General features: G+C 34.0%; 1 protein-coding gene across 1 annotated transcript in view; it reads right to left on the bottom strand.

The window, feature by feature from the left end:
* LOC105338878 (autophagy-related protein 2 homolog B) overlaps positions 1-25,993 on the bottom strand; it is a 56,224-nt gene extending 30,231 nt beyond the window's left edge. Inside the window, exons 1-12 of the mRNA XM_011444166.4 lie at positions 25,698-25,993; positions 25,141-25,309; positions 24,664-24,822; positions 23,776-23,878; positions 23,294-23,486; positions 22,609-22,773; positions 19,520-19,616; positions 18,973-19,149; positions 18,587-18,685; positions 17,111-17,152; positions 6,701-6,968; positions 6,105-6,255 (exon numbers count right to left, since the gene is read on the bottom strand). Of these exons, the coding sequence (XP_011442468.3) occupies positions 6,105-6,255; positions 6,701-6,968; positions 17,111-17,152; positions 18,587-18,685; positions 18,973-19,149; positions 19,520-19,616; positions 22,609-22,773; positions 23,294-23,486; positions 23,776-23,878; positions 24,664-24,822; positions 25,141-25,309; positions 25,698-25,865 (1,791 nt within the window). The 5' untranslated portion in view covers positions 25,866-25,993. The remainder of the gene's footprint in view (positions 1-6,104; positions 6,256-6,700; positions 6,969-17,110; positions 17,153-18,586; positions 18,686-18,972; positions 19,150-19,519; positions 19,617-22,608; positions 22,774-23,293; positions 23,487-23,775; positions 23,879-24,663; positions 24,823-25,140; positions 25,310-25,697) is intronic.
* Between the last annotated feature and the right edge of the window lie 886 nt (positions 25,994-26,879).

Raw genomic sequence — 26,879 nt, 5'->3', positions numbered from 1 at the left:
GAACTCCATATGGAAGACTCAGGTTTAAATTATTTTTATGACAGTGCTTCCACTCAGGTATTTTGTTTATTCTTCTATTTAAAGAAGTTTTTTATCAGACCACATCATGAAGTGAATATACAACGAGTGAATAAGATAACATCAAAATCCCTTCCCAAATTACGCAATGTTAAGTTAACGTTAACATTGCAACATTCGAAGGCGCTCTCCTGCTGTTACCTTTATTCAGTATATATACACTAAACTTTTTAAATCACAACATGATCTACACCATTAATTCAGCTATACTCTGCCTGACTTGACATAGAAATCAGAAAATTACCCAGTACACTGTCCAAATTTGTATGGGGAAGGGGTAAGGTGAGGCCTCACAATTTATTCTATTATGATTCAGAAAAATAGCACACATAGCTTAAGGAATTTAGGTATGCATATATTATATTCACCCTGAATAGAATTATATTTGTATATTGAAAGTATAAATATTATAAAGCTGTGTTGTTGTTCACGTATTAACCCCAGTGCAGCTTTAAGTCTTTTATTTTATGAGAAAAGAAAAAAATCACTCAATAGTTTGTTGAATTTTAAGCTTTTGTGACATACCGTTCTGGTACTCTTGCTAATGACGGCAAAGGGATTTACCTAGATTTAGTCAGCTAAACAAGGTATTGAACAAATGATATATCTAGATGTATTACAATTATCTACCGGTATATAATATTTATCTAACAATTATCTAGATGCATTACAATATTGTCTATTATTTATCTAACAATTATCTTGATAAATTACAATAGTCTAATCAATATCTAACAATTCAACTTTAATTTTTTATCAGCATGGTTGTTCACTGTGAATTCCTGGACCATCATTTCAGGGACCAATGTATAATCCTTCCTTACTCTAAAAGAGTATTGTAATTTAAAGTTTGCACAAACTTGAATCTGCCTTCTCTATCATTATAAAAAGTTGGGGAAAAAATTCACCAAGTTTAACCAATTAAGTTCTAAATAATATTTCTGAAAATGTTCACAACTAAATGGGATGAAACTCTTCATTTCAACAAGGTTCAATGTCCTTTAAAGAAAATTTTGTGGCAATTTTAAGTTTGGTTGAATTTGGTAGCGTGGGATTTGCCAAAATTACAACAATGATGAATATACTAGAATTGTCAGAGAACATACAGAATTAATCTGTATATACAAGGTTTACAGGAGACAGAATTACTCACTTGGTTGTAGCAAACAGAAACATTGTGTAATCATCAGATTACAAACCTCACCTCAACCATGTCTTTCTTTGAATAAAGGCTTTGTCTCTCACTTTTTCTTTGTCTCAGAAAGTAAAGTCTAAACATGTACTTCATGGGTACTGACCAAGACTTTTTCAAACATTAAAATCAAGAGCTATCAATGCAAAATTTTTTGGGGTAGGACTTTGTAGCTTATAGTTATACAGATTAAATTCAACATCCAAATCATGACTTTAATATTATTCTTTCTTAGATGTATCATCCTTTAATGTTAAATTTAGATATGGCCCAAAGACACTTCAAAATAAGACCTCTTTTTGCTCATAAACATTGTTTACGTTCAGTACGGTATCTTAACCAACCTAGTCCGTCATAAGATGTAAGAATTCCAATTCTATTAGTGTCATATAAAAAAATGTATTTATGTTAATGTTATTTACATATCCTTCAGAGTTTAAATGTAGGAATTGAAGCTGGCTTTGGATTTCCAAGTTTTGTTTTGTTTGTAATTGTAATTCAGTTATATTTGCTATAAACAAGGAATCATAAAAAGCATGAAATCAACCACTATATACACCATTTTAAAGAAAGTTTTTGATGAGAATGTAAACCATCACAAACAACCAGTGATGGACAAAGAGTGTTAGCACTCCTTGGTTATATGGACCAGAAATGAGTTAGAAAAGGAAAGGAAAACTATAGAGACATTAACGTATATAGAGGTTTTAAATAACTGTTGATTCTTAATTAAACATAATCTAAAATATCAATGTAAAATTGTGAGAAGCAAAGTCAACATCTCTGATTAAATTGTTTTCAAAACAAATATTGTCTGTTTGCAATTTTTGTGTTTCTCAATCCGAAAAGAAATGGCAGATTCATAGAATTTTTAACAGTAACTTGAGTTAAAAATATAATTATAGTTCTAAAGTGTCATGAATTCATGATGTATCAAATAAAATAACCTTTTCACTATCCCCGAAGAGTAAGCAAGCTCAAATACCCCATGCTGCTCTTCCATTGACAATACTACAACTAATAAATGGCAGGATACACATTAAATACAAAAATAATTTAACATAAGGGACGTAACTCCCAAAAAATTCTGCAAATACCTGGTATGCACATCAATCTATACTTTTGTCTTGAACAACAACTAAAGAGCCAAAATTTACAGAAAAATAATTGAAATTTCCTGATAATATTCACATGCACAAACTGCATTCTAAATACATTTACCAACAATGTTTCTCAAATTTCCTGCATGGTTATACAGTAAAACTTGTCTAATTCGGCAGAGGGTGGTTCTGAAAAATTTGGCGGGATCAGGCAACATCCGGTTTGGTGGACATTTTTGCAAATTATTTTGTAGTATTTAATGCAGTAGCTCTTGATCCTCTATTCTTGCAACATTTCGAATTCTTCTGAAATATATTAGACCTCCTTGATTGTGAATACGTTGCCCATTTCCATTTTTATTTTTGATTTAGAAAACAATTATTGCATAACGGAAAATGTACAATAGAAATACTTTTTCAATCAAACTATCATAATTATTGATAAATTTTCAAACACTTGATTAACCTGAGAAATCAGACAGGAGACAAGTGTATGATTCTCCGGAAATCATTAAGGTGGTATGGGACATCCGTTGATATTAATGTGGATTAAAGTACATTATTATAAAAATACTTTCACTGGTTTAGATTTTTTAAATTTCAAAATATCTAACCAAAAATATGTTTTTAAAAAATTTTGAAAGTTGAAAATAAAATCCCCAGCAGTATTCAAACTCATGACTTGCAGATTCATTGTGAACCCTCTGACCCACTGCGCTAAGCTGTAAGGTGACAATTTTGGGAAAGTAACTATTTATAAAATTACACAATATTTTATTGTTTATTTCGATAAAATTCACAACATGGAGATGTCCCATACCACTTTAAACAAACAATGACCATATGGCAAGTCAAAGTGTTTACGTAATGGCGAGAACTGTTTTGGTTGTATTTGGCTGTATTAAGAACAAGAGCCAATAGGCCTTAACGGTCACCTGAGTAGCATATAACCCATAGACAAACTTGTCGAGTAGTCTCATATATCCATTTAATTGGGTTTCATTCTGGAGTAGAAAAATTATAAATTTGTATTGACAACCACCTCCCTGCCTGAAATCTTTCTAAAAGATCTGTGAATCTATAATTTTGGCAGGTCTACAAAATCATGAATTCAGTTTTCCTTTCAGGTGTGTGGGAGTAAAGAAGATAATTTTTAAACATTACATGCATTAACACCTATACATTCATTTTGGCCCTGCCCTAGAGTAAAAACCAGGGGTCATGAAATTTAAAATTTTAGTTGAGGACTTCCTGGTAAACATAATTATGAAGTCAGTTTTTCATACAGATGTGTGAGAATAGAGATGAAGATTTTAAAACATTATATGCATTAACACTATATTGCCCCCCCCCCCCCCCCATGTCCTGAACCCCTGACCAAGGGGCCATGAATTTCACAATTTAGGTAGAGGAGTTAGTGGACATCATACCCATGTATTCAGTTTGTTGCCCACATGTTTGGGAGTAAAGAAGATTTTTTAAGATTTAATACATTTTTACTATATGGCTATATTGGCCCCATCCTAGAGCCTGAACCCCTGACCCAGGAGCCATGAATTTCACAATTTTGGTAGAGGGCTACATGGACATAATAACCATGCATTTAGTTTTTAACAAATATATATGGGAGTAGAGAAGAAGATTTTTACTATATGGCCATATTGGCCCCAACCTAGACTGTCCTAGAGCCATGGATTTCACAATTTTGGTAGAGGGCTTCATAGACAACATAACCATGCAATCAGTTTTTTCCTCACATGTGTGGGAGTAGAGAAGAAGATTTTTGAAAATTTAGCTTTTTTTTTGCATATTTGGCCCCACTTATGGTGCCTCGGGGGTGGTAGAGCCACGAATTTCACATTTTAGATTCCTCTTACCATAGAGATGCCTCATACCAAAAATGGTAACAATTTGCCTTGTAGTTTTTAAGAGGAAGTTTAATAATGAAAATTGTTAACGCACGATGCATGTCGCACGACGACGGACGAAAGCAGATAGTAATAGGTCACCTGAGTTTACTCAGGTGACCTAAAAACAGGGAAGAGTTTAATGCAAAGATAGAAACATATATCTATTATAAATTATGATAATCACAAAAATACTAAAAAGCACCGTTTATTTTTGGTGGGTTCACAATCGTAATGGCATACACTAAGGAAATCATATGGATATCACAAGTTAATTGCAACAAGTCAACAGGTGGCTGATTAGATTACGTAATGGCGAGAACTGTTTTGGTGCAGGGAACAATGGATAAGTATTAAAATGCATGGGAATTTAATAAACTTCAAGAATGTGGCATTTTGACAGAGTAAGTGTAACCATACAACGCGCATTACATGTACATACGTTATCGGCAGTGTTACTTCCGCGGTATCCAGAATCACGTTTGGATTTATATTCACAGTTGTTTAAATCAAGTTCAAGTTCTTTGTTCCATGAGACATATATCTCATAGGTTATACATGTGAATATATACATATTAAATACTGTACAATGAGACATACAAAGTGTACATAATCAGTTTTGATTATTCACATTAAGAGTTTGATTGTTTACATAATATAAATATTTCCCTTAATTACATAGTTATTTAGTATTGGAAGTAGATAGTAACTGTATTACTTTATAGATACTTGGTTTTCGGTCTATGGTTTTTCGGGAGTAGTATTTTTTAATATCAAATACATAAATCAATAGCAAGGACAGTAAAATTGATCGACAATTGAGCAGTAATTACCCAGCATGATAAGGCCGATTGATAAGTGGCTGGATTACGGGAAATAGCTCTCACTAATCATAAGCAGTCAGTTCTTTTCATCGCGGCTGGTTTACAGAATAGACAAGATCCGGATTGCACAACACGTTTTAATAATAAATTGATAGGACTGAATAATTTCGCCGGATTGGACAACATGCCGGAATGTACAACATCCGGATTCAACAAGTTTTACTGTATGCACATTTACACATTGCACACTTTATACATGAACTTTTCTGCAGCAGTTTCAGAGGAGTTGCGCTCTTTCTTTTTACAGGTATATTCAATATATGGCCAAAATTCCCCGCCTAAAAGGGACGATTCATTTTCCAGAAAAATAAGAATCAAAATTTTCTAGTAATATTCACATCTACACATTACATCCTAAATAATACAAAGTTTTACAAAATTCTGTGCAACAGTTCAAGAGGACCCTGACAAACTGTTCAATACTTTACAGTAAAATATGCCAATAATGAAATGCCAGGAAAGGGCAATTTGGCTTTGTTGGCAGTGTACTTCGTTACATCATTCAGTCAAATTTACAACATGTAATAAATAAATAACATGTAATAAAGTCATAATAGGGAATGAAACTCAGTTCGTAGTAAGCGTCAATTCATTATAAGCCTGTTTGCTATAACAACCTTTTACTGTATTCAAAATATGGCAAAAATTCTATGTTCAAAAGGGCAAAAATTCCCAAAAATATAGAGTAATTGGATTTTCCTGGCAATATGCACATCTACACATTGTGTCCTAACTACCTACAAAGTTTTAAGAAATTCTATGCAGCAGTCAACACTGACAATGAATAAGACTGACTGACAAACTGATGGGACAAAAAACATTACCAGTATACCCTCCTCGCTTGTTGTGTGGGGTTAAAAACCCTGGCATTCAAAGGAATGATGAAGATTTGTGATTTTACATGGGAAATAAATGTTTGAATCTGGCTCAATACAACTCTTACCTCGGTGTAGTCTGGCTCAATAGTCTGAAGAGTTCTGTTGAACAGACATTCTACCACATCTAGAAAACCAGCAGTTATGTCTACTGTCAAACAATGGTGGGTAGGGGCTGTTCTCTCAACAATCTCTATATTCACCGGTTTACCTATCAACCTTTAAAAACCAACATCAATGCAGTTGCATTTAAAAAGTTTTAATTTAAAAAGCATTAATCATCACACTGGTAAAACTCTAAATAATGAAACTCTACACATATTGCATTAGCTTCTCAAATCAGCGCAAAGTGTTTTTTAAAGACATGATTGTCTTGTTCATAAACACAAAATTAAAAATAGCTAAAAAGGGCAAAAACTGTTCCAAGCCAGTTTAAATGAGTATAATTAAATACTATGCTCTTATATAGTCATTCCTTTTCATACAATTTCTAATATCAAGTATCAAGATTAAGCAGAATTTCATCATCATGTGAAATTTTGCAGTGTAAAAAAAATTGCAGAGTCCTTATAAAAGGGCCAGGTTTAGGTTCTAAACCTTTCTATATTTTTTATCAACTAGTTCATCAAACATCACATATCATAAATGCGTTGAGGTAACAAACCTGAGATGGTCCTGAGGCAATGCCTCTGCGAAGGCAGCACGTAAGGCCTTCACCTCTCCTCCACTCGCCGCACTAAACGAGTGCATCTTCTTGAAATATTGGGCTGCAATGTCCTTCATCTGATTCTTGTTGTTGGCTTTGGCACTGGTAGATAGGTCCACTTTCTGGGAAGGGTTTTCGTGGAGAAGAGCAATAGAAAAGAAGACTGCCCTTAAGTGATACCTACAGAGCTCTGCTGAAGGGTCATCAAGGAAACGCTGAATAGAATCTACAGAAACAAATCATTTATTGTAATCTGTAATAAATACATATTATCATAACTTAGTCCAAAGGGTCTGATCTAATCCTGTTGCCTGGTACAGATCATCAGATCAAGCAAGACACTTCGCTTGAGCTGCATCTGGAAACTCAACATTGTCCAACTCTTTGGATCAAGATGTTAAATCTACTATGATGATAAATCTATGATTTTTAATAAAATAATATATACAAAAACATGATTGTTTATAACCCCTCAAAGAACAAGCCAAAAAGATGTCATCTTCAGTGTCAATCAATTTTTTCTGCCCATTTGGTTTTTCAGACTATTATTCAAAAAATTAAAATGCAAGATTTTTTCAATTATTTTTAATCATCACTGCTTGAAAAAGAGCATGGCACTTCATTAAACAAGAGGCCCATAGGCCTAGACAGTCACCTGAGTACCATAGACCTTAGATAGACCTGTCGCCTCATGTTTGCATTTTAAGCTTCCATTATTTAAAGTGTCTAAAATCCTCTGACTGTTACCCCTGCTTTAATTATTTGATGTTTGCAAACATCAATTCATCAGGAGGGTTGGGGGGAGTGCAAGGGGCCCAAGAGTAGGAGGAATATTTATAACTACCTACAGGGGCCAAAAAAAAAACAACTCCCAAAGAGACTTTCTACAGTACTTCTTGAACACCACCTAGAATCAATTATTATACAAAATAACATATTAAAATTACAAATTTATTTATCTCTATTCTTCTTTGTAAAGTGTATCCCCTACACTCATATTAACATATCCACTAATATATAATACATGTATAGTTTTAATTATCTTTGAAAAATTTAATTGGACCCTTAAACAACCAAAAGATAAATGCTTTGATTTATGTGTGATATTCTAAATACCAGGTAAGCTGCCTTTTACATAAAAGAAAATGTTTCGGGTCATTTATCTGCTACTTTGAGTGGTCAAATTATGACGTACAATCTTCATATGACCGATACACAACGAACTTTGTATTTTGAAACTACATGTAGGCTATTCATTTGCTCCATCTGTGAAAAATTTACCCGAAACTGAAAGTTAAGGGACTCGAATGTAAATTTAACAATGCATGTAATGTCCAGTAATATTGATAAGACCCATCTCAGAATCATCTGTCATTTGTAATTCAGCCCACTTAATGTATGTTGTACCCAAATGTACAATTTTTTTTTGGATGGTTGTTCTTTCATCCACTCCAGTATCGACAAGTGTCCCATAACACCTTAATAAGAAAAGGACGTAAAGGACATTATGAACATCATAATAATCAGTTAGTTTATCTCCCATGCTTTTGATAGTACAGTATACAATTATTTAATGCCTGAGCAGTCAATAGACCAGAATATTTTTCCCGAGGTGCAGGGAACAGCTCAGTATGATCTATTGCCCGAGGCCAACGGCCGAGGGCAATAGATCATACTGAGCTGTTCCCTGCACCAAGGGAAAAAATTCTGGTCTATTGACTGTTCAAGCATTAAATAATTGTTTTATTACCTAATTCCTTTTTTACTTTTCGGGGTTTATAATTTGCATATTGCAGATGGTTTTCGTGCCATTATGCAATATACTAAGATTTTTTTTTCATCTTTTACGTGCACAAAACCTGTTGCATGCATTACAACATCTCAATTTAATATTAGTTTACTCAAAGAAGGGGGAGTTTTCAACCCATTAGATTTTAAATCCATGTAGTCTTTTACCTTATATGAGGCTTTAAAACTGTTGATTATTTGATACTCCATTTTGATAGCATTGAATTTGGTTTCACCAAGTACTAAAAACAGCGTCTATGTAAAGGAATATACATTCCCTGAGAACTATCGAAAGGATGTAACATTAACATACCCGCGTTCTGAAATACGTTGCCGGTCCAATAGATCACAGTCTATTGACCGGCGGTCCAATAGATCGAAGTCTATTGACCGGTGGTCTAATAGATCGCAGTCTATTGACCGGCACTTCAAAATAGACGCAAATATTTAATTTGTAATAAAACAACAAAATCCCTTTGATTAGGTAATAAAAGAAAATATTAAATCAATATATTTTTATTATGTGGCCATCTTGTAACCAAGAGTCCTGAACCCTGTTCCAAGTTTCATAATTTTCACAATTTAGGTAGAAAGCTTCATGAAAATCATAACCAATGGCATGCATTCAGTTTATCTTCCACTATTATGGATGTGGAAAGAAGATTTTCTAAGATTTAACAAATTTTTATTGTTTGGCCATATTCCCTCAACCCTTGGGCCTAAATCCTTGACCCTGAGGGGCCTTTCATTTCACACTTTTGGAATAGGGCTTCATGGACATCATTACCATGAATTCATTTTATTTAAATATTTATGGGAGTAAAGAAAATTTAAAGATTTCTTAAGATTTAATTTACTGTAAACAGGGAAATTCCCTCTTGGTTTATTTTTGCCACTTCTGCTCTCGTTGTAACTGAGCAAATTTAAGACTGGGCAAATTCAAATGGTTTAAATTAATTTTCAGGTAACCTAAAAACTTGAAAAGCATTGGTTAAGAAGATAGCATAGACTACAGAATGGTAAGTTTCTGACATGGAAATCTTCGACATGCATGTGGTACATAATTACTTATCTCTACACTTTAGCATTGCATGTAAAGGAGAGAGTACCATAAAATTTAACTGCGAGGGAGCTCATACCAGTAGTCATAAATGAGCACGGTGTATAATTTGCTGACAAAAGATTCTACCATTTCTTGGCCACTAATGCAACTTTTCCTCATTAAGGGTTTTGTTTCTTTACATGATGGTAAGTATATTGCTGTGCAAGTTTGCTTTTTTAATTCATTACTCCAATATTAAAGGAGAAGAACTGAATTGCTTTCATGTATAAAGAAAATAAATAAACCATTAACCTTAAGTAGTTCTTATGAATATGGGAAAAAGTATCATTAGCAGATACTAAAAAGAGTTCTCAACGATAAATGAATCTCCAGTTTATGAAATTACATTACATTGACATGCACTTGTGACCAACTCACTGGTATAAATAACAATGTCTCTAACTAACGAGCACAAAGGAATTCAAACTGTGAAGAACATCATGGGTCAAAATGCTTCTGTAGTGACCCATCCCGAGATTGTCAAAGAAAGGATGAATCGCCTGCCTTTGGGGATATTCATTCTATTTCTATGTGTTGTAGGAATAGTAGGAAATTCATTAGTCCTGAACATTTTTCGTAAAATTCAATACGATTCTACGTACAAAATCTTTGTCTTTATTTTGGCTTATTTTGATCTAAGCACCTCTTTTGCGCATCTCATGAAAGAGGTAGAACAGCTGTGGTTTCCATCATACGATACCAGTGACATAGAGTGCAGAGTTACCTACTTCGCCGCTTACATTGTAAGCACTACATCTTACTGCATCATTTTCGTCATTGCAATCGAGAGATACCGGAAGATATGCCATCCACTGAAGTCCCAGATGTCTGTTTCTTTCGCAAAACGCATCTGTCTCGCTTGTTTTGGTTTTGCATGCATGACTGGTCTCCCATTTCCATTTATGGTTGGCAACTGGTACACGAAAATGGAAGGACGTACCATTTCCCAATGTATGATTGGAAACGTAGGTGAACGCAAGGTTTGGCCATTTATTTACAACCTTTCCAACCTCACGACATCTGTTCTCTTAGCCATTATTGTAGTATGCCTCCAGGTAATCATTTGGAAGACAATTCTGGCTCAAAAAGCAGCAAGAAAAAAATTAAGAGATGGTCAAAATTTTGGTAATAAGAATCAGGATGCAACTTCAAAAGACAGCAAAGCTGCTAGGCGAGCTGCGAAAGATGACAACGTCAAAATAACACTTACGTTCTGCATCATAACGGTTCTTCTCATTGTCAGCTACTTCCCTCTTGTCACGATAAACACATTGGTTGCGTATAAGAATTATTACGACCCTTACATTGCTATTGATAGATCCACCTATGTTTTGTTTGGTGTGCTTGCACATTTTGGTGCAATTAATAGCATTCTGAATCCTTTTGTCTACTTCTTTAGTGATAACAGGTTTAGAGATTTGTTTAAAGAAATGCTTTGTTAAAATTTCGATTGCTAATATTGGTGTCAATTTGGGTATTGCTATTTTATCTCCCATGTAATTCGTCATGCATTTGTATCAATTTCTTGTTAATTTTTGTGTTGTACCATATTTGTTTTATTAGGGTCTTCCGTTTCCATCGGAAGACCCTATTGTTTTTGTTAGGTTTCTTTTTCTCTATTTTTCACTATTATTATTCTGTTTTTTCTTAACATTTTTCTTAAAACTCAAATATCTCAAATATGCTACAACGGATTTTTATGAAAATTTCACGAATAATACAAAATATCAAGGTCTTTTATCATGTACATTTTTGTTGATGATGTCACTTCTGGTCGGCCGTTATATTCGTTTTTCTTTTTGTAAAAAGTGATCTTGTCCTCCCTTTTTCGCAAAAACGATTAAAGATAGAAAACTGAAAGTTTCAGGAATAATAGATTTTTGAATTTCTAGGGCCGATCAGGTAAAACTACGATCGTCCCTCACTGCCGGTCCGCTCAAACAGCATTTTTGGAAAATTGTGTTTAAAATTTTTTTTAAATCAAATAATCTACAATTTTTTTTCCATCAGAATATGTTTTTAAACTTATCAAATTTTAATATGAGCAGGTCGTCCGTCACTTCCGGTCGTCACCAGAAGTGATTCTAATATTTCGATTTTTTTGAATTTTAAAGCATTAGCGTTTTGTTGACATTTTTGTACTGAATACAAAACTAAAAACCGTTTTAAAATCGGACAACGCATTGCAGAGATATTGAAGTTTAAAAATGACCTTTTCTGGAAATCTGCATTTCGCAGTGTAGGCTGAAAAATTAGTTTAAAAGGAAGTTAATATGATAGTAAATCGTACCAAATATCAACAGTTTAATTGAAACCTATCAATTCAAAATCTAACAAAAGACCCACTTGTTGCTCGCAACAAGGTGCTTTCAGGTAATTCAGGCATTCTCGAGAAATTAAGCATCAAAGTTCTGAAGCAAGAGTCTGAGTAGCTCAGTCGATAGAGTAGTGGACATGGCCCAGGTGACCCGGGTTCAAGCCCAGATTGCCACAAATTTTTTTTTTTTACTATTTTTCGCTTAGATCTACGATTTTATCTTTGAAGTGATAAGTTTAATCTAATCTATTCAAAAATCGGACGGAAGACCCACTCGTTGCTCGCAACGAGATCGTGTCTAGTTCTGATAATGTTCTTCATGAGAAGACAAAACACTTTTGTTTCAAGTGCTTAATATGCACATATTTCTATTCTATCAGGAAGCACTGTTGAAAAGTACATGTACAAAGTATATGAATTTTTTATTGAATTGTTTACATGTATTTTATTTATAGGCAAATGAAAAGGCAAAAGATCATGCAATTAACCAAGAGTGGAATTACTTCATTGTTAAGTTACAGATTACTACTAAGTAGGTGTTTTCTTATAATGTCAAGTTATCTTGTATGCAAGGTTTGATATTATATGTAATAAGTTTTGTGAATGTGATTTAATCATCCGACAATAAATATTAACCCTTTCCTCCCAAATAAAATATTAATCAAATACAATAACAATAAAACGATGTGTTTAATGTAGATTATTTTTTATTATCTAACGTATTATACCAGCTACTGTAAATATTTTGATTAATGCAGAACTTTTTCAAAGAGTTTTTTGCAATGTTTCCTTTGCCATGTTTCCTGAATTGAAAGGGCCATTCACTGATGCCTGTTGTCAGTCATTTGTAAGTGATTTTGTAGTAACGATAGACTGTTGATTTAATAAATGTATGTGAACTGCAAGATTGCTTAAAGTATTTTTTGGTAAATGTAAAATGTAATCCTTTCTCAGGAGGAGACTAAAGATTGAAACATTTAAAGTGCCATAGAGAGAGAGAGAGAGAGAGAGAGAGAGAGAGAGAGAGAGGGTCCCTTGGGAACGCAGCCAAATGAAAAAACGACTTGTTCAAACGCTGTGGATGAACAGTGAGAGCGCGATAGAGACACAGTAAGATCTCAAAGGACTCCGAGAAGTCTCTGTGCAAGGACAATTGACTTATCACTGAGTCTACACTGCGATTAGCTACATTCTTTGAGGACGCCAATGGACCTCTCGAGGCACTGTTGGAGACCTTACGGCGCTGTCACGGCGACATCACTCCGCTTCTATGGCATGTTTATCAAAACGCTGAGCCATGGCGCGTTCAAAGTTACGTGTGCATGTTCAAAGTGCGCGCCGTCGCATGGCATTCTAAAATGTTCAAATTCTATTGTGACAAACGAAGATGCTGTTGCGTAGTTACAGCACTGTAGGAGACTCTACTGCGTTTACCCTGGCATTTTTATATTATTCAAGGACGCAGTGGAATTGCCGTGAGGACGCAGCTCCGGTGTGACAGGGGTTTAATACTTTAACAGTAGTCAGTAGGTCCTTATGTACACTCAATAAATCCCAAGATGTGCACTATTCATGTCATTCTAGGATCAATAATTGGTGGGTTAGAATGAAATCGTAAACTACACGATGTTACACTGTTTTTAAACAGCAAAAAATCTTTCACAAGATGACATTTATAGCTTTAATTATTGTATTGCAGTGCCTGCTCTCTCTCTCTCTCTCTCTCTCTCTCTCTCAAAAGAGCTGTTGCTGCATTCATCGCGCTCTCTTGACGTTTCTTCTGCGTTTGTACCGTGCTCCCACAGCGTTTCTATTGCGTTGTCTTCCAGACCATGAAAACTCGAACAATGGCTATTGCACAATAGGAAGCATTGTAGTAATAATCACACTAGATGTGTATAACTATGTAAAAACTAACATTAGCTAATATTCCAGGACCTATCAAAGGACGTAGATGGAATTCATACCATTTGGTTCTGATGTTTTCACATCCTTTCTTTGTTTTCTAACAACTAATAACCCCTGCACAATATTTTTTAAAAAGTGTGTTAATATCAATGATATCAACACGCTTTGAAAAAAATTTCAAAGTGCATTGACATGGTCCCACTTTTATTTGACGTTTGCAAACATCAATTCATTAATAGGAATGGGAAGCCTCCGAGGAGGGTGTGTATGGCATGAGTCAGAAGAATCTAGAGTTATCTCTACCCTACCTCCAGGTACCCCTCTAGGGGCTAAAAATTGTGAACTTTTGGTAAAAAGAAACCTGCAGACCTTTAATGGTCAATCTTTTATAACAAGAAATCTGTGAGCCAATACCCCCACTCTGATGTGAATATATAAAAATTAGTAAAGTTGACATTTAACAAGAAGTTGAAATCTGATTGGTTCAGAATAAATCCTATCAAAAAGCATGCCTAAACAAAGAGTGTGTTAAATTTTTAAGCATCTGCAATGAATAGTTGCTAAGAAATCTTTGATGAATATGTTTGAAAATTTTGGCCAAAAAATAGACAAAGTCATCATTTAATAGGAAGTTGATGTCCGGTTGGTACATAAATGGATCCCACCATATGCCAAGTCTTAACAAAGAGTGTGTTCAAATTTCAAACACCTGTGATTAATAGTTGCTCAGAAAAATGTGATGGAAATTTTTGTTATGGACAGACAGACAAGGGTAACACAGTATTATTCGGTTTCATTTATAATGCACACTGACACAACATGCATGCGGTTTATTGCTACTAGTATACAATGCAAAGGATGGTCATAACCATAATCAGCTAGCGGCAGTGTTTGGAATCAAAGCCAAATTATCCAGTCTGATAAAACATTACTACGGCATTTTGGTTCTGAAGAAGAAAATTTCTGAATTTCCTCACCGAATCTTTACTCCCTCTTAATTCTCTCCCCTTTGAAGGGGAACTGGCCCTTGATTTGAGCAAGCTTGAAAGTTCACCCCCAAGGATACTTTGTGCCGAGTTTGGTTGAAACTGATCCAATGGTTCTAGGGAAGTAAAATTTTCAAACACCAAACAATTTTCAGTGTTACCTGATTATCTCCCCTTTGAAGAGCAAATGGTCCTTTATTTGAACAAACTTCAAAGCCCTTCCCCTTAAGTGATTTTAATTAATAAGTTGAAGTTCATATTGGATCAGTGGTTCTGAAGAAAATTTTTGAAATATTGAACCCAATTTTCACTTCTAACTTATCTCTCCTTTGAAGGGAAATGGCCCTTCATTTGAACAAACTTGAAAGCCATTCCCCCAAGGATGTTTTTTGCCAAGTTTGGATAAAATTGGCACAATTGGTCTGGAGAAGAGGATGAAAAAAGGAAAGCGTATGGTACGTGTCAATGATGATGACAACAATGACAATGATGACAGACATCGGGTAAATTTTGATTAGAAAAGCTCACTTGAGCCTTTGGCTCAGATTAGCTAAAAGGAATTGCTCTAAAGCAGGCTTGGGGTAATGCTAAATGTAATGGTAATGCATTGCAATGCATTACATGTCTTCAAAGTAATGCTAGTAATGTGTAATGCCACAAAATTAGCATTACAAGTAATGGTAATGTAATTTATTACTTTCCAAAATCTAGTGTAATGCTGGCATTACATGGCATTACTTTGCATTACTATGCTTATTTATGCATGTTCACTTTAAAAAATGTGATGAATAAATGAATAGTTGAAATTGAATTTGACTTAATTTATTTTTTAAGAAGATAGAAATAATTCTTGAGATAAAAATGTTTTAATTGTATTATTAAAAAAGATTTTAAAAATTCATTTTTGAATTGTTAATATTACTAAATATAACAGCACAATTTCATAACATTTTTAAGAGTGTTGTTATAAAGAGTTTTTAATCATTTAAAAAATTTACTCCAATTAGTTTGCACTTCCATAAGAAATGTGTCAACAACACACTATGCCCCCAGGATAATCTAAGTATCAAAACAATCTACCAAGGTATTGTTATAAGAAGTGCTAAACACCCCAATCTCCTTCCCTTCACTATGTCCCAATAGAATAGGAGACAGACATGCACCTTTAAAAGCAAAATGAATGCACTGTCCATACATGATGAAAATCAATATCACTTCCAATATTATAACCCATTTGAAAATAATTTTACTACTTACTTATTCTCTCTCTCTCTCTCTTGTATATTAGGTACACTGTACATTAGTTTGGACTGATAGAAAATACAAGATTCATGTATTTTTTCTATTATTGCACTTAATATATCCTAAGATAAAGATCGTCAAACAGTACTTTTCAGTCCAAGCTTCGACTCCTCCTGTAAAACATTTATTTAGTATAGCTGGGTAGATTTTCAAATTAACAGGATGCAGTTAAAAGATGAACCCTTTGAAACTTCGATCATAAAGTGCAACAGCAATCTTTTGTCTGAAAGTGTCCTCAGTAGAAAGAAATACGATTCAAATACAGTATCTTAAGAAATATAACTGGGAAAAACCATCTGTTTATGAATTAATACAATTAAGTGTCCAAAATTATAGAGATTTGTGTAATCTGGGGAAATATCTCTATTTAGCTTTTGATAACTGCAACATTATTCCATAAATTGATTTTTGTTATGCATGTAATTCTGCGTCTCTATTTCGTGTCCTACATTGTATCATGCCAAATGTCAATAAATATCATTTTACTTATTTGATAAGCATGTTGTTCATAATGCCACAAGATGATTATATATTGAGCAAATAAAGAATGACTCTTGTATAGTCATTGAATTTGAACCTGATACTGAGCATGAACCTGTAGATATGTTAAAGAGTGTTTAATATTTGAAACATTTGCAAAAACTCTTTATTAGCTTTACTTTTTTAAAACAAAGTAATGGTAATGGTAATGCATTACTTTACTCATGTAATGGTAATGTAATGCATTACTTCAAGAAAATAAAGTAATGGTAATTTAATGCCCAAATTCATGAAGTAATGGTAATGTAATGCATTACTTTACAATGTAATTCGCCCCAAGCCTGCTCTACAGTGTATTATATATTGAATTTGTAAAATTTCAGTTCCATTGTACAACATGTATAATTAAGTTGGAGTCATAAACACAAAAGCAAAAATTCATACATTTATAAATGGATGTTGGACGTTGAGTCAGTTGTACTCACCTTTTGCAGCTTTCCCATCTTTTCTTGGCCCCGAACGTGTGGCTGCAATATATAAAATCATTATTAAAACAGATCGAATACATAGTGAAGAACCCAAAGTAAAATATCATTAAATCAGATCCTTTGATCTACTTCTATAGATTGATCACTACACAAGATTCTTAAGTCACCCAAAAGAAGGTCATTTTCAAATGTACTTCAGATATCAACCTCAAAAAAGTTAATACCACAATAGAATATCAATTTCAAACAAGAGGACCATGGGCCACATCGCTTGTCTGAACAACAATAACCATAATAAACAATAACTAGATGATTTTAAAGTCACATCAAATATTGAGCAATGCATTTCTCAAGGAGATCTTGAACAACTGTTCATAAAAATATAACCCTACATCAAACTATGAACCCCTTGTGTGTCGCAAAATTGCCAACACCTGAGAATCAACAAATGTCAAGATGCTTATGTATGGGTAATACCATATATCATAACATTTGAGTTTTGAGAATCATCAAATTCATTTCCTATGTTATAATTCACCACCCCCTTCCCATTATGTCCTCATTCTATCCCTGGGGATCATGATTTGAACAAACTTGAATCAGCATTACCTGAGAATGCTTCCACACAAGTTACAGCTTTTCTAATTAATTGGTTTTTCTATATATTCCTATGTAATAATTTGACCCCTATTGTGGCCCCCTAACTTCTGGGATCTTGATTTAAATATACTTAAATATAAATTACCTATACATGCTTCCACAGACGTTACAGCTTGTCTGGCCTATTTGTTTTTAAAGAGAAGCTTCTTAAAGATTTTCCTCAATATATTCCTATGTAAAAATTTGACTCTCCATTGTGGCCCAACCCTACCCGAGGGAACATGATTTGAACAAACTTGAATCTACTTTATCTGAGGATGCTTCCATATAAATTACAGCTTTTCTGGCAAGTAGATTTTTTGAGAAGATTTTCAAATATTACCAAGAAGTTTTCATTAATTCTTAATCATCTCTCCTTCAAAAGGAGCATAGCCCTTTATTTTTAACAAACCCTTCACCTCAATAATGTTTTGTGCCAAGTTTGGTTAAAATTGGCCCAGTGGTTCTGGAGAAGAAGTCATAAAAGTAAAAAGTTTACAGACGGACAGATGCCCCAGGTGAGCTAAAAACCACTACATTATCCAGATAATATCTTGGTTTACTGGTAGCTGCCTGAGATATGGATAATATTCACAGAGGGAAAAAGGTAAGGTAAAAGTATGGATAATATTCACTGAGGGAAAAAGGTAAGGTAAATATACGGATAATATTCACTGAGGGAAAAAGGTATGGTAAAGATATGGATAATATTCACAGAGGGCAAAAGGCATGGTGAATTATGCTCTTCTCGAGAAGCTAAACTATTCCAACAACATTGCTACAACCAATCAACAAAATGCATGTGATAAGGGGTGTGCATATTTTTTATCTTACTGGTTACAGTGCTTCCAGATCTGCCTGAAGCCAAGCTAAAGTTACTGTTGACTGATGATTCCATTGGGTCAGGAGCCAGTGAAAAATACTGCTCATCCCCTACAAAAAGAAATGTAATGTCAATGTAATAAATCAAATGATCAACATCATTAAAAATGACCAGCTAAAAGAAATGATATGTAAATAATGAATCAGAGAACATGAAGCTTTGATTGCTCAGTTAAAATTCTCACTTGAGAGTCACTAATAAATCCCTGAGTGGCTCTTGGTTTAAAAGCTCACCAGAATCTTTCTCTATTAAGAAATTGACTATTTTACATTGAAAATCTGCCTCTACAAGTCTCCTTTATCAGAGAAGAGTTGACAGTTTCACAATGACAAATTACCAATGGAATGTGTCATGATGTCTTGGAGATCGGTGGCAGTCAGTGTGTCCATGTGGCTGGGGTGGAAGCGGTCCGAGTGGAGCTGTTTCTGTAACTCCGTCTCCACCTTCCTGTAATCCTCCTCATTCATTGGCTTACTTTTACTCCTCGCCCGCTCCCTGCCCTCATTGCTGGATTCTAAACAGAAGAAAACTTATCAAAATGTTTCCATTATATAGGCACAAAATGAGCCACACTATACATGTATAACATGTATATATGCTAATAAAAATCATCTATATTTACTTCGTAAGTTGTTTAAATGTCATGCCCAGTACATCTTATGTCAAATTTTAGGTCAATTAACATTAAATTCAAAATAGCAAGGTTAACCCAATTGGGTCTGCAATATATGATACTTGATATTGCTTGATCCCTAGTTTGGCACATACACTGTGTTAAGGAATCCCCCACTATTAAGTATCAGCCTACATTTTTTTTAACTATTTCCATAAACAATGTAAACATGTGCATGACAATAGGCGTTTTCTGGTATTCAGTTCCTTACTTGGCGACAAGAAGCCATTAACAAGGTCAAGGACAGCGTGGAACTGTGTGGGACTGAGCAACAAATGGAGTCCTCCAACTTCCAGCTCAATCTCCACCTAGAACATACAAAACTATAGCTAGGACCCTTAAAACAGTTTTATCAAAGACAAAACATCTGCACATTACTGGTACTTTTCCCCTAGGAAAGCGCCATGTGTTTTGGGTATGCCCAGTTACTCAACTTTTAATATTATTATGAAGCTGTTCATGTCATGACACTTTTGAATTTTCAGCATACTTTATTCAACAAATCTATATTCTTCTGACTGATTTTCTAAGGTTAAATGATGTATATAAAACTGCCTTTTTACATTACTACGGTTTTCAAATGTTTGCTATTCACTGTAAAGGAAATAAGATGCCAGTTTTCTATAACTTTATATCTTACTGTGGCACAAGCAAGAAACTACAATTTAAGAAATTAACATTTTTTGTCCTAATAACAGGAATACTTAGTCCAGGCTTGGGGCGAATTACATTGTAAAGTAATGCTGCATTACATTACCATTACTTCATGAATTTGGGCATTAAATTACCATTACCATTACTTGATTTTCTTGAAGTAATGCATTACATTACCATTACATGAGTAAAGTAATGCATTACCATTACCATTACTTTGTTTTAAAAAACCAAAGCTAAGAAAGAGTTTTTGCAAATGTTTCAAATATAAAACACTCTTTAACATATCTACAGGTTCATGCTCAGTATCAGGTTCAAATTCAATGACTATACAAGAGTCATTCTTTATTTGCTCAATATATAATCATCTTGTGGCATTATGAACAACATGCGTATCAAATAAGTAAAATGATATTTATTGACATTTGGCTTGATACAATGTAGGATACGAAATAGAGACACAGAATTACATGCATAACAAAAAACAATTTAAGGAATAATGTTGCGGTTATTAAAAGCTAAATAGAGATATTTCCCCAGATTACACAAATCTCTATAATTTTGGACACTTAATTGTATTAATTCATAAACAGATGGTTTTTCCCAGTTATATTTCTTAAGATACTGTGTTTTAATCGTATTTCTTTCTACTAAGGACACTGTAAGACAAAAGATTGCTGTTTCACTTTATGATCGAAGTTTCAAAGGGTTCATCTTTTAACTGCATCCTGTTAGTTTAAAAAAACTTCCGAGCTATACTAAATAAATGTTTTACAGGAGGAGTCGAAGCTTGGACTGAAAAGTACTGTTTGACAATCTTTATCTAAGGATATATTAAGTGCAATAATAGAAAAAATACATGAATCTTGTATTTTCTATCAGTCCAAACTAATGTACAGAGTACTTAAGATACAAGAGAGAGAGAGAGAGAGAGAGAGAGAGAGAGAGAGAGAGAGAGAGATAATAAGTAAAATTATTTTCAAATGGTTTATAATATTGGAAGTGATATTTATTTTCATCATGGATGGACATTGCATTCATTATGCTTTTAAAGGTGCATGTGTCTCCTACTCTATTGGGACATAGCGAAGGGAAGGGGATTGGGGTGTTTAGCACTTCTTATAACAATAGATTGTTTTGATACTTAGATTATCCTGGGGACATAGTGTGTTGTTGACACATTTCTTATTGAAGTGCAAACTTATTGGAGTAAATTGTTTAAATGATTAAAAACTCTTAATAACAACACTCTTAAAAATGTTATGAAATTGTGCTGTTATATTTAGTAATATTAACAATTCAAATATGAATTTTTTAAAAATCTTTTTTAATAATACCATTAAAACATTTTTATCTCAAGAGTTATTTCTTTCTTCTTTATAAATAAATTTAATCAAATTTAATTTCAAATATTCATTTTTTTATCACATTTTTAAAAGAGAACATGCATAAATAAGCATAGTAATGCAAAGTAATGCCATGTAATGCCAGCATTACATTAGATTTTGGAAAGTAATTAATTACATTACCATTACTTGTAATGCTAATTTTGTGGCATTACACATTACTAGCATTACTTTGAAAACATGTAATGCATTGCAATGCATTACCATTACATTTAGCATTACCCCAAGCCTGATACTTACTATAGCAGTATACACATATTTGTTTTCCCTTGGACTGAAATGTCACATTTACATTGGTTTAAACATAGCACGTGATTGCCTCATATATCTCTATATTTGTTCTGTGAGAATTAATATTAGGCAATATGGCCGTCATTGGTCAACGCTTCGCTTACTCATTTCGACATTTCATAGTATTCAATACATATACCGCATGCCGTAAGTTCTTAAAGTATAAGGAGTAGTCGCCCTTTGAAATTCTTTAAAATTAGAGTAGTTGCCCTTAGAATATTGACGTCACATTGTTTTGTCTGAAGCAGAACAAAATGGCAGCGTCGAAATTTGCTCAAATCTCTTCAGAGAAAAGGGAGAAAACATTTACAAATGAATAGCAACAAAACATTGTAGGTAAACATGGGTGAAGCAAAGATTTTTAAAGAGTATTGAAAGGTGAGATTGAAAATTTTGAAGAGTTTAAATGAGTTAAATTGGACGAGATGTTAGGCATCTTGTACATGGCTGTGCCATGATCATCGCTATTTGTGAATAAATATGTCACTTAATAGTCCTCGGGAAAACAAAACACTTATTAGGTTAGTTACTGACTCACTACGGAAATATATTGGGTTGATCAATCTCATAGACGGCTCGGCTTCGCCTCGCCATCTATGAGATTGATCAACCCAATATATTTCCGTAGTGAGTCAGTAACTAACCTAATAAGTAATAATGTATATGGTATGTAATAACATATACAATTATGGACATCTTTAAATAAATAAATTCTTGTTCAGTTTTTCATGATTATTTATCCCCGATTTCATTTCAGAGCCATATACATGTAATACTTGTGGACCCTAATAATGTGCATTATATTACCAGGTATTTTGAATATGTGCAAAACTTGTGCACTTCTTGTAAACAGTTGACAGTAAAAAAGGCTTACTGACAACCTTGAATGTGATATAGAGCTAGGATATTCACTAGAGGGTTAGGACAATTTGCTGACTGACTGATATACCTTTGGCCCCTGCACGCCTTCCTCCTGTTTGAGTTTGACTTTCAGACTGGACTTTCCTGTGAATCCGGCAATCTGTACCGGGTCAGAGAAGACCTCCGATACCGGGACTGTCCCACCTTGATTGTCCAGTGGAGAGGGTGGGGAACTTGTAGTGGACATGAAAGTCTGAAAAAAGTCAAACCACACAGAGATAGAATGAATGGTTTGTATGAGTGATGGAAAAATGATATAATGAACCAATACAGTTAATTTTTTTTAATTTTTGTACTTTTTCTGTATCCTGATAAACTGTTAAAGTAAACTGTACAACCAAATGCATCATCACATGAAACATTATATACTAGATAATACGCATCCATTAAAATCTGCGCAAAAACTGACACAGGTAGAGTGTGCTTTACAATTTCTTTGATGTTGTATTAAAAAAGCTTAAAAAATATATGAAATCCTTTAATTACCAGTGTTATAATTAAAGAATAATGATATGAAGAAGAGCACACTTTTATAATAGGATACATGGTCATCATTACCTCAAAGATTCCTTATCTAAATTTTCCTTTACAGAGAAACACATGAACTTTAAATTAAAAGATTATTTCATAAGCTTTCCTCATTTAGAATTTTAACAAAGCATAAACTATAGATATACATCCAACATCAGATACATGACCATGGTAGATAAGACCTGTTGGTACGAGTCAGACGAGAACATTCTGGAGGGGGTCTGATGAGTGGGGCGACTGAACTCGTCACACAGAATCTGCATGCCGTCTATCAGCAGGTTCTTGTGGGCGATGGCTGCTGGCTCCCACGTGGTTCTGGAGGAATCATCCACTGGACTGCCCTCCTCCTTCGCCATGTCGTCAAAGTACTCTATTCTGAAGTGGAAAGAAAACTGTTAGTCCGTATTGAGAGATATGTACCTACATATGCTTGTATAGCAACAAAATCAATTCATAAACTTTAAATGAATGGAATTTTTTTTTCACTTGTTCCAAGATTTTTTTCAGAGAACAGATCCGAAGTATTTATCCATTTCATAAATAAGTATATCCGAAAGATTAAATTAGAAAGAAGTTCATTTTGTGGAGATCTCAATGAAACAAATTGCAGTTTCCTCTATCAATCTATACACAAGTTTCCACTTGTAGAATATCAAATAATCACCGTTTGATTTTGATTTCAAGTGCCACGCCCTTCTCTGCTGAGTCAGGGAGGTGCTCCACCCTCACAACTGTGTCAATCAAGGTGACCTTCACCCTGCACAGCACTATAAATAGATATGTCCAATCAGAGTGAAATAACAAGCATTTTACTAATTGTAAGAGATTGAAATCAATCACGGAAACGTAAATTATTTGATCAAATCTTATTCCTATCAATTCAGCAATGTTTCCTTGTATTGAATTTTAATTTCATACACCAACCAGGAACTTCTGGTTATTTCTTCTCATGTTATCGGAGAATGTTTGTAATGTGTACAGATGTGTGTTGCTATCTTGCCGTCCAAAAGAATAAAATGCAAAATAAAATTTAAAATACCAGTAATCATTTACGTTATTCCTATCTTGCATTCCATTCTTTTTTAATGAAAGATTTTTTCTCTATAAAGATTTTACAATTTTTAAAAATATGTTAAGAAAAAACGTAAAACTTGATCAACTAAGAAGGTATTTCCTTGTTTAATTAATATACATGTGTTCTCATCTTTTGTGATTTTTTCAAGTAATTTGAAAATAACATCTTATCTTTCAATGCACAATGTATGCAATGAACATTAAACATACATCACCAAACATTAAAAGGTTAAACTTTTAATAACTAAACATAATTTAACTTTGATAGTCACAAAGCTCACAAAAAGTCCTTTATAACGCAGATTAATTAAAATTCTGTCTAAGCTAATTATGGCTATTTTACACAAATACCAATTACCAATTTATAATAGGCCAAAAACCCTGACACCAATAAAGGAAGCTTAATTCATTAAAAGTTTGATGTATGGTTGGAATATCTCTACAGGCATTTCTCCATTTCACCATAGGTCTTACTCACCAGAATCAATGGTCTGGGCAAACTTCTGCACGCCCTCAAAAGGTGTGCCCAGGTCCTGGCCCTGGTCTGCATCTGATGTGGACTTGAGGCAGTCCTCCGCTATCTGTAGACTGCTGGTCATGCTGCACATGCTGTTGAACATGGTCTCCAGGCCCCCCACTGAAAACACAGAAATAATAATTATACACAAATATTAGCTGGTATTTAAGTATTCTTAAAAAGCAAATATTTTATATGAAGCACAGTGTTCATAGTAAATTACAACATGTATCAAAGTTTTTCAGATCATGGTAAAATTCATTTTGTCTTTATTGAAAATTTGCAAATATTCACATGAAACTTTTCATCAATGACACTTATTTCAAATAGTCTAGAATAAATTGTCACAATAACTAATAGAAAGAAATAAAGGAAAAAATATATAATTCCACAGTAAAGTGAATATGACATGTGTATTATATTGTGAGTTTTGCCCACCATTTTCCATGCGCTGTTTGGGCTGTACTGTGATCTCTAGTCCCTGGATCTCCATCTCTGTGCTGCTCTGGATCAGATTGGTCCAGGGAACAGACACGGAGATTTGGTTAATGAAGCCATCCACTATCTCTAGTGGTACACTGCTGGAATCCAAGGCTTCATTCAAAGCCTGAAAGCATAGAGTTAAATATGTTCAAGCACTTCACCACCAAACTTCATGTACATATTGCATTGGTGACTGTTCATATGATCCAATATGATTCGACACAACATTATTATAGACCGACTTGCATGTCTACGGGACAAAAAAACCCCCCAGTCTTAAAATGATGGTTTAACATGGGTGGCCTCAAATGAAATTTAATTGCACATGTGAAACTTATTATATTTTTTTTAATTCATCTGAACTTTGAGTAAATTATTGTCTCTGCTCTTTTAAGTTCCCTTTCTCAATTATAACAGAATAATGCAAGACCCCATGTCCATGTCTTGCCCGAGATTACCCATGACACATTCAAATTGAATAAAGCTCCGACAACTCAAAATATAAACGGTACCTCCACATCCAGCTCCAAATCTTTGATCGAGCCTCTTCCATTGTACAGATCAACACTCAGTTGATCTAGAGACAGTTTCTCTTTCAAAAACTGTCCCAAATAATGTTGTAAAAGGTATCGACATGCTCTTTTCTTCAAAAATTCTGTCCATGGAAATGTCCAAGGCATTTTTTTACATTTGAATATAAAATTGTATCAAATATCACAGAATTACATTGCTCAGAAAACGTAAACATTGACAGTAAGTGAGCAATACATTTCTCTTTATTTACAGTTCTGACGTAGTTTGATGTTTTTCCTGAAGAGTTCACTAAGGGAGGTCACTCTAAGCATTGATTTGCGTATTTGTCAAACAATGCCGTTTTTTAAAGGCGGATCCTTGACTTTGATTGCCATCGGGCAAAATTTAGTTTACTTAAAAGAAAACAACGTTTTTTGCATCGTGTGAACAATCGAACTTCCTTGGGACTGTCTAAAAATACAGGCCTAAGACCAAAGGATAACTCTAACATAGACCAATTTAATGACTCTAAACAAATTTAGCATTTCTTTTTAATTTTCGTATTTATCTTTGAACAGCTGTTTAAGACAAATAAATATTGGTCCAAGTCACACATCTGAAGCCAAATGGGAAATTATGTTTACCGAGAGTTTACCTTGACCTTTGAAAAATTGTGGTTTACCTTGACCTTTAAAAAATTGTGGTTTGACCCTGACCTTTGAAAATTGTGGTTTAAGGTGACTGCACTGTTTTATGGGTTGAAGTTTCAAGTCCAACTGGACCCAGAGAGAGAGAGAGAGAGAGAGAAAAAATATGCTCTTAAATTAAAAAGAAAGAATTTTACATGTAGGGTTTCCTTTTTACCTTGACCTGTTAGTCCAGAAAATTGATTTAGAGATACTAGCTCTTATCGTAGGCATTGTATTGACAGAGTCTGAGTACAAATAAGTCAAATAGAATATAACTGCGCTTCTTACAAATAATATTGTATGGACAGATGCAGACTGATCACAAAAAGGCACAAGCATTATGAACAGTTCTACAGGAAGATGGAGGATCTTTGGTGTATTCATTTCACTGAAGATGTCGCATTTTTTTCCAGACCTTACGTAATGACCATTGAGGATGAGAAGGGGGCTAATATGAGTTCAAAATATAAAAATACACAACACAGAAAATGA

Source organism: Magallana gigas, chromosome 6 (assembly GCF_963853765.1).
Source record: "Magallana gigas chromosome 6, xbMagGiga1.1, whole genome shotgun sequence".
Classification (NCBI taxonomy): Eukaryota; Metazoa; Mollusca; class Bivalvia; order Ostreida; family Ostreidae; genus Magallana; species Magallana gigas.
The sequence above is the reverse complement of the archived record's forward strand: the minus strand, read 5'-3'. Positions and strand labels throughout refer to the sequence as shown.